Here is a 16353-nt window from a genome sequence, read left to right as displayed (position 1 = left end):
GTAGGAGAGGGTGTGAAATGTTTTAAGAATGGAAACAAACGAAACCTAGATACTTTCAGATGCTAACTGCCCTTTTGATGCTAGAATCAAAACATTGTTCTTTCACATGCTCTGATGGTTTTTCTTCAGTTTTTACTAGTTTTCTTCAGTTTTTACTACTGTTTTGGCAGCTGAAGAGATGCCACGGACAACCCACTTCACCAATCTCTGACCCAATCACAAAACAAAACACAACACACGTTTAAGTAAAAATTCTTCACCGAAACTCATGGGAAAACTTGATTATCCTTTTAAATCTTTTTTTTTTTTTTTTTTTTATTTATTTATGATAGTCACACACAGAGAGAGAGAGAGAGAGGGAGAAGCAGGCTCCATGCCCCGGGAGCCCGACGTGGGATTCGATCCTGGGTCTCCAGGTTCGCGCCCTGGGCCAAAGGCAGGCGCTAAACCGCTGCGCCACCCAGGGATCCCTGATTATCCTTAATCTTCCTTTCTGTTCCAGTCTTTTTCCCATTCGAATTAATGACCACCATGAAATTTTATCACTTTATTTGATGACACACCTACCTAATTCATGGTTTCCCTCTCTCTGAGAACAAAATTTGGATCCCATTGTTTTCCTAAAAAAAAAAAAAAAAAAAAGTTATCTCATATATACCACCTTCAGTTTCCTGATTCCCTGATAATTTATTTGCAATTTCACCAATTAGTATATACTTCTCCATTACTTCAAAGTAATATTAAAAGCAGTTGTCAGAATATTATGTTATGATTACTTAATATAAATATGTGATAAAGAGAACTCTACTTATTAAATAATCAACCTGTCGTCTACGTGATCAGACTCTATGTCTGATCTTGCCTACAATTTGCTCTTTATCTCATTCACTGTACCCAAAATACACTGGTTTCCAGCGTTTCTGAAAGATTCTTATCTAGTCCTAACTCAACTTTTTCATTCCATCCCAAGTCTTAGGGTTTACTCTCTTTCTCTAACTTCCCTGGGGTATTTGCTTTAATATCATCTCCTAAGAAAGGCTTCCTCAGACCAACCACAACTACTTTCTTTCTTCTTTCCCTGGTTTATATTTCTTGTTTAATCATTTCTCATCTCATGGGAATCTAAAATCAACAGTACAAATATTTATTCTTTTTCTGTTTAGTATCGTATTTTTAGTACTTGGGTCAATGACTAATAATAAATGTTTATTAAATAAAGAATGTGTGATAATTATGTGTCATGTACTATTTTAAATGATCTCATTTGATAAGAAATCATTCTCACAACTTTCGTGGCACAGGACTTGATAAAATATAGCATTGTTGCAATAACCAATTCTTCCACATAATGTCAGGATTCATTTATTAGCACTGATTTTATGCTTTACTTTCTAGGCATGGTTTTAATTATATTGCTATGCAAAATCATGTTTTAAATATGAGAGATGTGACACTATATGTATATTTTTTTTCTTTTTCTTCCATCAGTAAAATGTCTCTTTTTCAGGCCACAGATAAGTATAGGAGTCAATGTGCATTTTGGAACTATTCGCCTGACACCATGAATGGCAGCTGGTCTTTGGAAGGCTGTGAGCTGATATACTCAAATGAGACCCACACCTCATGCCGCTGTAACCACCTGACACATTTTGCAATTTTGATGTCTTCTGGTTCTTCCATTGTAAGCCAGTTTTCCATCATTTCATATTTATAAACCTGCTTATTTTCTTTTTTCTCTTGTTTACATCAGTCAAGAGAATTAATTTTTTATGTTTCTTTGGGTGCCAATATATTTAGTTAACTAATAAAACCCCAACATTATCTTTTTGGAGTTTCATTTCTTACTTGTCTTGTATGAAATATTTTGACTAGATTTTAGGTTATTGATTGTCTAGGACTTACCTAATCTATAATAGCTAGCAGGTTGTGCATTAAATATTACCCATTGACTCTTAATTTTTAATGTTGCTTTTAAAAAACCACTTATATCTTTTAATGTATCATGGTCTTTAAGGGCCTTTGCCTTTGTATTGAAAGCTTATTTTCAGCAATTATAAAGTAGTTAAAAATATTTGAAACCTTGTCTATAAGTATTAGCATATTTATAACTATTACTATGTTTTAGTAATGTAGAACCGTACAAGATTTTTAAAAATGAACCATCTCTCTACAGCGGATAGGTCTAGGCTATTTATTTCCCATCAGTAATATCTTTCTTTTACACTCTACAGTTTCTTATTTTATATCTCTGTATCATAATATTCATTAAATTACAGGTTCATTTCCATGTCTACTGAGAATCCATCAAATATATAAAGTGGCCAAATAAATCTACCTAACCATAATGTCAGTCATAAAGATTTTTTTCCTGAATGTTAAGTAAGCAAAGAAGCCTCCACTCTCTATATAAGATATAAATATTCATCCGGTTAGAATAAAACCAACTTTTCCCATTTCAAAGTCTCTTAATTTTACTATTTTGATATTATATATATTCAGCATTTCTGATACCTTTCTTTAATGTGTTTTAGATGAATTGCTGCATAGAAATAGGACTTGTTATTGCCACTGATAAATCTGTTTTAATTAACCATTTTCACATTACAATAATGAATTGCCTTTTTAATATCATGAAACTGATGACGATAACATTGCTAAACCATATACTAATATATACTATGTCCAGAAAAAAAATCACTAATTACAGAACTTTTAAAGTGCTCCATGATTTATATCAGATTTCTCTGAATATTGAGCATTTGCAAAGGTACAAAATTTTTCTCATCTAAATGCACATTTGTATTTTTACATTTTATGAACATTTTGATTAATGTTTCACCAAAAAAGGAAGTTCATTATATGTTGTAGTTCCTTTGACAAGTTACTGAGTTATTCTCTTAACAGCTTTATTATTATTTTCCCTTAGGGTATTAAAGATTATAATATTCTTACAAGGATCACTCAACTAGGAATAATTATTTCACTGATTTGCCTTGCCATATGCATTTTTACCTTCTGGTTCTTCAGTGAAATTCAAAGCACCAGAACAACAATTCACAAAAATCTCTGCTGTAACCTATTCCTTGCTGAACTAGTTTTTCTTGTTGGGATCAATACAAATACTAATAAGGTATGTAGATCTCCCCTTACTGTCTATTTTTGTTTTCTAAATTTGTACTTTCCTAAATATATATGTGATAGAATCATGAATTATAATTAAGAGCTTAATGGGCAAATGTATGGTATACTTTGTTCCCAGGTCTTTTCTAAGTTTTCTAATGCTAATATATCTAAAACCTGCCTATCAATTCCATTAAGCATAATGTCCCTTGTTATAATGAATGAATCATTGGGACAAATGAAAACTTAGCAACAAACTGAAAAAATAACCTTTTTTTTTTTTTGCTTTGTTTTTACATGGACATTAAACAGAAGCAGAAGGGATAAAGAGAGAATTGAAAATAAAAAGTTTATCTTAACACAGGGACTGACTATAAAAGCAGTGGGTTCATCAGTTGAAATATGACAAATTGTCTCCACCTACTCACTGCACTTTCCTACCTATTTCCCACCATTACTGATCGAGAGTCTTACAAAAGAATTTCTATACTGTGTGAGTCTGGGTCCTTCTAGAAGCAGACATTAAAATGGGATTACACTTGCAGTAAATTTATTAGCCAAAATGGCTGAGAGATAATGGGAAGAGAGACCTAGAGAGCTATCAGACCAAGATGTGGGGCTGACCCCAAGTAAAGGAGAGAAGGAAGAAAGGACAGGTAGTAGGTGGAAGCATTTTACACAGCAGTGTCATTCTCAGGGAAGTTCAATGTGGTTGTCAAGGAGTCCTTTGAGGAGACCCCGAGCCAGAGTCATGTGATAGAGGAATTCTGTGTAGCGGCAGCCTGTGGGGAAGATGAACGCAGCAATGGTTTTCCTGGTGTAACAGCTAGAGCTCTAGGTCAGTTGCCCTCCCTGCAGGTAGAGATTGGAGAAGCGTATGCGAAGGTCGCAAGACATTAAATTGCCTCCATATTTCCATCCCTGTTAGAAATCTTTCAAGTACTGACATTAATCCCCAGTTATCAGTGTTTTCCTCTGAAGTAGATCTATTTTAAATAGTATCCCTAGACTATGGACTTCATATCTGGGTTTGTTTGTTTGTTTGTTTGTTTGTTTGTTTTGCAGTGGTACTCCTGACATGTGCCAATTTTACATACCACCCACCATCTTCCAATGCCCAGTTCCTCCTTCAGTTTCATCTCCTCATTATCCTTACCCCAAAACCATTCCTTAGAGTGTTTATTTTCAATTCTATTTCACCCATCAAGTTCTTCCCATCTGCAAGCCATATTTCAATCTCACTTCCTTACTAAAGTAGTTCTCAAATTTTGATCACCAGTAATCTCTCTGTTCCCAACCTTACATAGTACTCCCCAATTGGATGTTTAATATATAATCTCATCATGCTTGGATTATACTCTTTTATTAAGTACTATAATAGGTATGTAAGTGTGTATTGTGTTCTCTTTCCAGCAATAGATAGTTCTATTATTACGGGAGTGTGTAACTATACTTCTTTTACTGTTCTTATAAGCCTAACTCCAATTCTATGCAAGTAAATACTATTAAGTTATATTTAACCAAAATCCATCTCAAATTTACCTGATAGTCCTACAACTTAAAGTGATTCCATAATGGATATTTTTGTAAAATATATTATCATTTGTTTGTTTTATAATTTCAATGTTTGCCACAATAATCAAGATACTATTGTTAATCAAGGAAATCAGTTATTTTCACTCTCTGAGCATGAATAAAATTAAGGAAAGGAAAGGCATTTCCCAAACAAATCAACTTAAGTCATAACACAGTCACTAAGGTATCATGGTTTGCATGTGAGGAATCCACAACTTATCACATGATATAAATATATAAAAATGTAAGTCTCTGGACAAGAACAGTAAATTAGTTCTATGACAAGATTGCTTCACAACTGATGCTTCACACTGGTGAAGCTCAGCTGGAAGCAGTACGTCTTGAAAAACTGGCACTTGACGAGGATATTTTAATGTGATCAAGCATTACATGGAGTGGCATGATTTAAGGAGAAAGTCAGGATTTTATGTTATGCTAATGTTAAAGCAAACATTGCTTACAGTTTCTTTCTTTCTTTGACTTCTAGCTCTTCTGTTCAATCATTGCTGGGCTGCTGCATTATTTCTTTTTAGCTGCCTTCGCATGGATGTGCATTGAAGGCATACACCTCTATCTCATTGTTGTGGGCGTCATCTACAACAAAGGATTTCTGCACAAGAATTTTTATATCTTTGGCTATCTCAGCCCAGCTGTGGTAGTTGGATTTTCAGCATCACTAGGATATAGATATTATGGCACCACCAAAGTGTAAGTTAAGATGATCTCATAAGTATTTGAAATGCGATTCTGAATATGCTTCATATACATTGAAAATGTTGCTTTGTGAAGTACATACAAACATATTTATAGACTTATTATTTACTTTTCAGATGTTGGCTTAGCACAGAAAACAACTTTATTTGGAGTTTTATAGGACCAGCATGTCTAATCATTCTTGTACGTATATTTAACATTGGTTGAAAATCCAAAATGTGATGATTAAAATTCTCTGCAATAGGGCATTACTCAGGGAAAACAATAATTTTGAGAACTTTACAGTATGTTATTTATTAATATTTTACATGTATTCATCATGATTGAGAAAAATATATATATATACATCTTAAATTTAGAGGTATTATAATTCATCCGCCCCTCCCAGAGGAGGAGGATATATTTCTGCACCTCATATAGGAAAAGCATTTTTCACTTATCAGTAGTGTCTCAGCGTACTTCAATAGTGAGAGTTTGCCAAACAGCTGATAATCTGGCATTTCAGATGTTTGTGTTATTTAATCTTTTATCAATGAGCAGTGATCTTTGAAGATTAGACTGTCATCTTTATAGTTTTATCATCCTATGTACCCTGTCATCATGAAAGTGATTTTAAACTAAATTGCAACGTCAGAGACAAGAACCCACTATTTCTCATGAGCCGACAAGTCATATATTGATAGTCCCATTTCAGTGAGGAAGAGGGCCTTTTAATTCTTATTGGAAGTGGTTTCAAACCTACAAATTTGGCAGGTGTTATATGTTCCTTTCTAAATAAAGACATTTTTAGATGTCTCAAGAGCATTTCTAAGTGCTGTAACTTTTCAAAGCCATTCTGAATATAATAGTCTGTCAGTGAATCTGGGAGGTCTGACAAGGCTCTAGAATGGAATGAATTGTCAATGGAGGAGCTGTGACGATATTTTGGACAACTTTGTCCCATATGTTTTGACCATAAGCTAGCTATCTTTTTTGAATTGTTTCTTCTCTCACTCTTTCCCCTTGTGTTTTTATATTTGTAAGGAAGCTGCTAAATGGAGAAAGACTTGAAATGTCAAGCAGAGCATTTTCACCAATGGTTATTTTTTAATGCTATGGGTGAAATAAATTGCATTCAGAGGCTATATTTCCTAATCATCACAGAAAAATGCTTATAATTCTCCCAATGAATCTAGTAATATAAAAAGAAATCATTGGCTAGATTTCAGCTACAGCAATTTCAGAGTTAGTTCATTCCAATGCCAAAATCTTCAACCCCCATGAGAATACAGACTGAATGTTGTCCCTTTCACATACTTTCATGTATTGCCCTGACAGGAGTATTTTGTGTAAACACACTTTCTATATATTCTGATTTTACTGATTCCATCTCTACAGAATGGACCATCTCTTATTATTTTGTACAAGCCAAACATTCTTTGGATCAGTAATTTCTTATAATTAAGATGAAAAGTAGTAGGCTAGATATTATAGTGAAAACAAGAAAAATAGGAGTATTTTTCTCTTAAGTAAGAAATGGAAAGTGTTCCCTGAAATGGTTTTTTTTTATTTTTGCTTATGTAAGGGAAAAATATAACTTTGGATTATCTTACAGTAAAGTCCACAGACTTTAGATGGGCTTATCTAAAAATGAGTCCTGCAAACTTTCTTAGAAGCCTAAATGAATAACGTCACACTGTCCTAGTCTGGAATTAATGAACCAATTTATCTTCCATAGTTTCAGTATGATAATCATTCCATTTAACCCGAGGGTCAGTCTACTTAAGAAATGGATGAGGCACCTCAGTTTTACTCTAAAACTGAATAATGTTTATCTTTTTTAGTATCTTTAAAGGCAGCAGAAATTCCTTAATTACTGAATTGAAGTGAATTCATTTATTCTAGTTATTCTTGGTTTTCTGGGCTAATAGTGGCTAATCACTATTATTGTTGCCATTGTGATTATTTGTTGTTGTTATTATTCAGCTCTATGTTGTTGTTCCATTGTTCTAATGTTACTATTTAGCTGTATGACACAGTGTTGAGACCCATCCTGTTGTCCCAGAATAGTATGCATCTTTAGTTCAGAAATAGTGGGTACCAAACATTTGAAAAAGATCTACTAACAGTTTGGGTCTGACACTTCCCACAGTGTGATAAAGAGACAGTAGGACCAGCTGTAGCCCAATAAGAGGACTGGAGATGGGTGCTCCAGGGATTGTGGTATAGAATTAGGAGTCCTTGACCTTTGGAGGAGTGCAAAAGCTTTTCTTTTTGCTGCCAGTGGGGGGGGGGGAAAAAAAGGCAGATACTCCTCTATCTTTTTGAAGACAAGATGTGGACAAGTACTCTGAAGGTTTGTAGACAATGGGATCAGAAATATATAGAAAGAGTAAAATCTCATTCTGATTGCAGATCAAATGCCAGTCTGATTTGATTTTCTTGCCTCCTCAATATATAAGAGCTGAGTATAATGAGCCAATTTTTATGAGAGCTTGACATACGTCCCCTGACTTTTGGCCAAATCTGAATATAGAAACTAGACTTGTTTTTGTTTGGAGTTTCCCGCAAGCTGCATGCTTACTGGAGTATTTTTTGACAACAGGGAAGGAAAGGATTATTGTATAGCATGCCTAGGAATAAAATAATGAAGGAACATACAAGACTCCAGCTATTCTATAAACACAGGAAAGTTAGGGAAGTGGACATAAGTTGTAGGGTTGCCCAGAAGGTGGCCAGGTCAAAGGGAAATTATACACAACCGAAAGAATGGGTTGAATAAAGGAGAGGTTAAATGGTGACTTGACGGTCATTCTCTGAAGAATAAAAGGAGCCAAGATGGAAAGGAAATTCTATAAACACTAAGAAAATCATACATACCATCTAAGTGGAGGCCACCACATAAGCCAAGATTGCTACCAATAGTAAGAACCAAACCAAACCAAAGTGATATCAGGAAGCTCCATCAGCAAGAGGTAATCGGGTCCTTCCAGCCACCAACAGCAGAGGAGTTGAGCTTTATCAATGAAGGGACAGTACCTGAGAACCAACTATGCTGCCCACACTCATCTCCATCGATCTACTGAATTGAAAATGATTATCCCAGGGCACCTGAGGGGCTTAGTCAGTTAAGTGTCCAACTCTCAATTTCAGCACCAGTCAGGATCTCAGGGTCGTGAGATCGAGCACTATGTCGGGCTCCACACTGAACATGGAGCCTGCATGAGATTATCTTTCCCTCTGCCCCACCCCCCTTAAAAAAATCATTATTCTATGTTTGGGTATATTCTGATAGGTAAAGATGCCAAGCCATATAATTAAGTTTACTGTGTTAATTGGGTGGTATGAGCATGATGAGAGAACAAAAGAAATATAAGAATTATCCCCTGCCCATTATAGTATCAATGAGAATAAAGCAAGACAAAACAAGTCAAAAGAGTGATATATAATAAAATATAAGTGATGTTGATAAGATGTGGGAGATATCAATATGAGCTTGATAATCATTCCACAAGTCTTCATTGAAAGATGAACTTGTTTATAGATAGGGCAGGAGGTAAATTTGGTTTGACAGCAGATTCTTGATGTGAACTGAAGTGTCTGCCAAGGAGCCCCATAAACGTGACAGATTTCTTTTGAAGGTAAACAAAGGGCACAGACATAATGGTCACCATTGTCAATGGTGACAATGCCAGAAATAACAAAATTATCATCATGTATCTGTTATTAAGAATAGTAAAGCATCTGGGGCACCAAGGTGGCTCAGTCAGTTGAACATCTGATGCCTGATTTTGGCTCAGGTCATGATTTCAGGTCCTGGGATCCAGCCCCACAGATTGGGTACAGGTTCACTGGGGAGTCTGCTTCTCTCCTTCTCTGTCTCCCTCTGCCCCCTCTCCCCTTGTGTGTGTGCTCTCTCTCTCAAATAAATGAGTAAGTAAATAAAAAATAATATTTAAAAAAAGAATAGTCAAGAATCATCATTTCATGGATTCATTACATCCTAGTTTGGATGCTATTAATTAAGTCCTCCATAAACTTACCCATTTCTTTTCTACTTTCAAGATCAAACTATTGCTATATCTTCCTCATATTCCAGTATTAATAATAGGAGTTCTTAAATGCATAAGTTGTTAATCAGCTACTGCTCACAGCTAATACTCAGTCTCCTTTAATCACCCACATTGCTATTATCTATTCATTTTATAGTTAACAAAAAATAGGATGCTATTCAAAATGTTAAGTGATTGGCTCAAGGCTCTAGGTCTACAAATAAATACTGATTCTAGAACTTGAGACTAGGAGCACATTTTCATTTTACTTTGCAGTTGCCTTAGGACTTATGTTTCTGCTGCCCTTCTTTCCAATTTTGTTTTAATCCATCCATAATAAGTGGAGAGAGAGAGAGAGAGAGAAGCAGACTCCCTGTGGAGCAGGAGCCTGTTGTGGGACTTGGCAATGGCAACTATTAATAAAAAAATAACATTAATGTTTAACCCTATTGTATTCCTGACAATAATCTAAACATTCTCTGTGTGTTGGCACATTTAATCTAATCCTTCAAACAATCCAAAAATGGCTATGTATATGTGTGTGCGCGTGTGTGTGATTATTTTATTTTGAAGCTGGAAAACTTGAGGCATAAGGTTGATTACACAGCTTGATTAACAGCTTGTAAGTGACCTGAGCTGAAACCCATATTCGTGAAGTTGAATTTGTCAAGTTGAGTCCACACCTGCTTTCTTAATTCCAAGGCTGATACTCCACTTCACCTACAGGCCAAATTCTATGCGCTGGAATGTCAAGTTCTCAGTCACTTAGCTGAACCCCGCTTTTTTTTTTTTCAGCTTTCCCCACCCCCCCACACTGCCTAACCTCACAAAACAGCCTCTCCCAAAACTTCATCCTTGTTAGAATACTTGCTCTTCTTGAATATTTTCTTGGTCCTTTGCACTCAATAATCCTACCCCCTTGTGCACAGTTCTGACTACAATCTTATTATTAACTAATACAGGACTTGATGAAAACTTTTCCAGATTTTTAACCAATCTCTTCCTCTATTGTACTCCCATAGACTTTTTATTCAAACCTTCTACAGTGCTGTTAATGCTCTGTTTTTGTTGCACATGGTAATTTTCCTTGCGTGTCATGCTACCCATCCCCTATATCCAAACACCCAAAGAGAGGTATGAGTTTCTTCATTTACTGGCTATATCTTGCTCAATTATTAGTGTCATTTCTGGTACACAACCTTAAGGGCCTCCATTCAGTAAACTGCAGTTATTCTCTACAGAGCAACATTCACATTGCATTCTCTATGAACCCTGGACTATAAAACTGACTCCTTTTGGTCATCCCGGAATATAGAAATATTTAGCAAGTCCTTAATAATTATCTCTGTATTTTAATTAATCTGTTAATAAAGACCATAGTAACAAATGAGGCAAGAAGAAACACCGTGAGATCCTTCTTAAGCTATGCGACCACTCTGTGCCCTGGATTTCTAACAGATAAAATGAAGATATCAGGGCCAGCCCTACACAACAAAGCTATAGTGAAAGCAAAAATAAATGTTTTAGGAAAAACATCCACTCTTCAAAATTAAAATAAGAGAATGCACAATAATTTGGAGGGCAATGTTTGTCTCCCTAATTTATACCTTTTGTATTAAAAAAATAAAGACTAATTGTAAAGCCATGGTTTGCACAGGCAAAAATTGTATGCAAGGGAATGTATTTTGGCCAATACAGTGTGTGTGTATACATATGTATATACATTTACATATAGATATATATATAAAATAAATTTAAGCATAGATCCTAATTTTTAAAATACTGGTGAAGATAAGACAGCATTTGTTTAATTATAGCAAGATACAATTATAATATACGTGCTTCTTACTTCCTGGAATTTGTTACAAATCTCTAATACAGTCTGCCAGAGAAAGCTTAACTGAAATTAAAGTGTAAAATATCTTAAGAAAAGCAATAAAAATTTAATAGAATAAAAAGATAGGATAAAGGTAAGTGAACCTTCAAATATAAATAGATGATTAGCGGTGATTTTGTTAGGCCAAGTCTTAAATGAGGATTAAGATTGGTTTTGGGACTTTCTCTAAACAAATCTGGGAAGACCAGTATGCCAGAGTAGACGTCTCTGTAGAACAATGGCAATACCTTTCATTCACACGTGGAATTCTTGCATTTCTTCTATAGACTGGAGACTAGGCCCTACAGATGATATTTGCTTGTTTTTATGAATGGAACTCTTGAGCTCACCTGGTTTGAGGTTATAATGTAAAATGCCTTTAAGACAATATGTAAATGAGTAAGAACTGAATGGGATCAGCACTGGTGGCTTTTTCTACCCCTAGGTATTTTGTTTCAAAGCAATGTTCACGCTTTTAATCTACTCCGATAAGTGTTAACAATTTAGGTCTTTGAGCAGCAACATTCCCCTCATTGATCAAATGAGAGTATTTCCTCAGGTGTTGACTCATTAATATTAAGGATCTCTTAGAATTCTGAAGTATGAACCAGTGACCCCGCGGATTCTATCTAGGAATCACTAAATTTAAAACGTTAAGATTGTAACTATACATAAAAAGGCCTAGCCATGCTTTTGAAAGATTGAGCTGTACAAGAAAGAGGCTTCTAAAATCTTTGTAAAGCAAGCTGCAAACTGAAGATAATTTCCATAATTCATTTCTTTCTTCAATATTTTTAATCTTTAATGCTGAATCCTTTCAACTAAAACTGCACAAGCGATTAGATTCAAGTACACAAATATAAAAAAGAGTTGGTGAAAATAATTTGACTTTTAAGTAAGAAATTGAAGTTTCCCATAGACATGTTCAGTATTGAAGAATAGAATTTGCTTGATTGAGGCAAATACTAATTACACTATGTCCGAATAAGGCATTTTTCTTTTAAAAATGTGAGCTTTCATTTGAATTTAAATCACAACCCTTATAATTGAGTGTTTTCTATATTGCTACTCCTACCCCTTTCCTTTTAGGTTTGCCCAGAATTCCACTCAGTTCTTTATAGTGTCCTCCTCTAATTGTTCTATGTCTACAATCTCTTAATTCCCTTTCGCCAGGAAATGCCTATTAAAGCCTCCTTAAAAGTGAATTCCTGGGAAGCCTGGGTGGCTCAGCAGTTGAGCACCTGCCTGCAGCCCAGGGCTTGATCCCCAGGATCATTGGGCTCCCTGCATGGGGCCTTCTTCTCTCCCTGCCTGTCTTTGCCTCTCGCTCTCTCACTCTCTCTCTCTCTCTCTCTCTGTGTGTCTTTCATGAATAAATGAATAAAATCTTTTAAAAAAAAAAAAGTGAAGGTTATTCAGGGTTATTCCTCACATAACCCTTACACAACGGACAGTATGTATGTTTTTTATTACGTAAGCTATTCTTGTTACATTTTTTAGTTTCACCAATTGCACAAACTTGAAAGAAATGCAAATATTATGAGACTATATAGAGTAAAAAGTGGATATTTTATCCCACACTTATATTTTTTATTACAGTTCTTTTTCTTAGTATTTGTTCTGCATCCTTCAAGACCTTTGGTGTGTGCACACACACACACACTTATATAAGTTTAAGCAAAAAAATTGATTACAAATTCAAAAAACCTGAGTCATTTATAACCTGAAATATATCATATTCATCCTTCTTTCTTATAATATACAATTCTACCAATTTTATCATTACATATTATCCATATTATGCTCTAATTTATTTTACCACTTCCTTATTGATGAACATCTAATTGGTTTCTAATATTTTCTTGTTATAAATAATACTGCATGCACAGAGAATTCTTGTTCCAATATAGTTACATATATGATTATATAAAATTGTTAATAAATGCTTCTTAAAAGTAGAAATGCAGGTAGAGACAGATTTTTAAATTTACAAACTGCCTCCAAAACATTTACTTCAAGGATACTTATACAAACAATATTTAAGAATGTCTTTTCTGACATTTTTACCAATTCTAGATATTATTATCTACTATAGAGTCTAAATAGCTAAGCTGGAATTTATAAATCCAAGGGAAGAAAGGATACACCAGAGTCCTACAACCATGGCACCGTTGACACCTTGGACCAAATGTCTGTTGGAGGACCTGTCCTGTGCCTTATAAAGAACTTAGCAGCATCTTTGCCTTCTACTCACTAGATGCCAGTAGCACCACTACCACCACTGCCTAGACATGACAACCAAAGGAGTCCCGGTATAACCATATATCCCTTGGGGAATGATATCCTGGATTCTTTCCATTAGAAATCACTAGTCTATACTCAGATATTAAGCATCTTATATAGCTGCATTTTACAGCTTTCCTTGAACAGCAAAAATAAAAGAAAAAAGAATTAAAATCATAGTTTGGGCAATGTCCTCTGGATAACCCCATTGAAGCTATATTAGAAACACTAACCACTGCAAATTTTACATGTTGTGGATAACAGCATCAACATTTTAATTACATCTTTTAATTTAGTGGCACCATATTCTTTAGATTCATTGTTTAGTGACCTCTGTGGTTCAAGGCATTTTAAAATTCTAACCATTTCTTCATGTTATATATCAATAAGCATTTCAGTACCTGTAACATTTTGTTACTTTTTTTGTGGTATTCCAACCTTCTTGAAACAATAGGTAGCTAGAATTTTTAAAAGAACAAGTTAAAAAAAAACATAAATAATACATTTGTAGTTTTCAATATATTCTCATATATGGGAGTTATATTCTTACTGGAAATACCTTCATAGAAAATCTCCTTGGGATTTGTACTAAAAAAATTCATAAAAATTGAATAACTTTATAAAAATTAGAGATCTGAAAAAATATATTGAAAACATCCCTTGGGTCTCTCAAGCCCAATTAGGAAAAACTGGCCAAGGTAAAGTTCGTCACTGATATTTTTTAATAAATATAGGTTTACAGTGAAGGATGTTACATCACGTTATGGTGAAGGTGAGTTGGTAGTGCAAGATATCGTTAGAATTAATATTCACATCATATTTGTATAGTCTTTTAATCTTTACAAAACCCTTTTTACACTTCAGTTAATCCTCACAAAAAGCTTAGGTAGTACAACACAATAAAAATAGTCCTAGCATTTAGTGAGAGATAATGTTTTACTAGATTTTCACTAGATCTAGTAACTATAATCTTGACTCTATTTATAAATACGAAGCCCCTATGGGGCTTCTACTATTTGTAACTTTTTAAAGAAGTACATCAATTCCTTGAGAAGAACCTATTATACTGAATCAAATTATGTACATTCTTATGTAAGCAATGGGTAAATCAAGCTTCTACTCACTAAGAAGTCATAAAAATCCTTAAACTTGGTTAAAAGCTCAGTATGTATCCTGATTGTTGTGATACCTCTGATCTTCCTTTGAACATAAAACAATGTCCTAGCTGAAGCTGGTCTGCAACAGAAGCAAGCCCTTTGAATCAGTCCTTATTAGCATTTGCAGAGATCTTATTCTACACATGAGACAATATTTTATCTTCCCTCTAAGTATTTATTATATCCCTTGGTCTCCTTCAGTATTCTCTGCAAAATACAAAGACTCAGATTGAGAGAATGGATTATCTGTGGGGCTCTGTCTTGATTTCTGTCTCTCATATGAAAATGTTGTGTCATGTCTAGTTTCAGAGTTTCCCAAGAAAGGAACATTTAAAATTCCTTCTGATGAAAAAAAAAAAAAAATCTGATCAAAAAGAGAGCCCAAGGTGTTCACTGTTAGGACACAGGCTTTAATCAATAGAGCTTAATTCCCGTGTGTTAGGGTAAGAGCCACCATTTTGTCTGTATTTTCAAGAAGTGAAAACTAAGGCTTAGCGAATTTAAGTAATTTACTCAGAATCACCCACCTACCCAGTGGTAGAGACAAGCTCATGCTTTCCAGGGTCACATTGTACAGTTTCACTACTACATATCCTTTCCTTTTGAACGGAGCATATTTTGTTAGGCCCCTGAAGAACTTCTTCTTATCTTCTAGATTTCAAAAATGGTTTTAGGCTAAGTTATGAAAGACCTAGCAACTACAGACCTTCTAGAAATTATTTATAAAATTTCAATTTTTATTTTACTTAGTAAAGGTATTAAAATAAATTACTTTTCATCTTCTTGAAAATGAGGGAAATCCTGTCCACTATAAATATCTCTTCCCCCATTTTGTTTTGTTTTATCTAAATCTTGCCAAGATTATTCAACAACTGACCAAAATGCTCTACCTAAAATCATGACTATATAGACTATATAGATCAATATGTGGAAAACAGGTAGTCTGGAGGTTTACTATTCTATTAATTGATATTCATAAATAAGTAATTCTCAATGCCCTGTTTGACATCTAATTGCTTAAATTCCTTTTTTTTTTCCATTTTTCTCCTATTAAGAAAAAGCTGAGAGATGAGTATAGTGCTTCACCCATTTTTAATCACCCTTAATTTCATATTTCTATTTAGAAAATTTATTTTCTTAGAAAAAAAAAGTCTTTTGTGTTCTTTTAAAAATCCATATTTTATTTAATTAATGTTTATCAACATAGGTAGTATGAAATCAAAATGAAAGTACAGATAGTATGAAAAAAAAAAAACCTAGGAAAAAAGGTACAATGCTTTGAATATTTCAGAATAGGCCAAAACTTTATCAAGTATTAAAGACACCCCCACCCAAAAAAAGACCCAAATAAGGATGTGCTAGAAACTAAGGGGAGAGACTTTGCTGGCAAAAAGTATTATCAGGGAGACATATGTAAACAAACAACCATAAGACAACACATTAGTATGCTTGAGGTAATATTTTGGAAAAACAAATCTGAACATTTCTTTACCGTTATTTACATCTGTCTTGGCTTCGTTGCTCTTGGGGCCAAATCTAAACTTTTTAACAAAGCCTACATACAATAGGGGTGACCATATTCATTTATCAGTCACCA

General features: G+C 34.4%; 1 protein-coding gene across 1 annotated transcript in view; it reads left to right on the top strand.

The window, feature by feature from the left end:
- Positions 1-16353, top strand: part of ADGRL4 (adhesion G protein-coupled receptor L4) — a 110196-nt gene that overhangs the window by 77387 nt on the left and 16456 nt on the right. The window contains exons 10-13 of the mRNA XM_072834195.1: positions 1508-1681; positions 2927-3130; positions 5183-5403; positions 5526-5592. Coding sequence (XP_072690296.1) covers positions 1508-1681; positions 2927-3130; positions 5183-5403; positions 5526-5592 — 666 coding nt within the window. The remainder of the gene's footprint in view (positions 1-1507; positions 1682-2926; positions 3131-5182; positions 5404-5525; positions 5593-16353) is intronic.

The sequence above is a fragment of the Canis lupus genome, chromosome 8 (assembly GCF_048164855.1).
Source record: "Canis lupus baileyi chromosome 8, mCanLup2.hap1, whole genome shotgun sequence".
Classification (NCBI taxonomy): Eukaryota; Metazoa; Chordata; class Mammalia; order Carnivora; family Canidae; genus Canis; species Canis lupus.
Note: the sequence above shows the minus strand (reverse complement) of the source record. Positions and strands in the feature narration are given on the sequence as shown.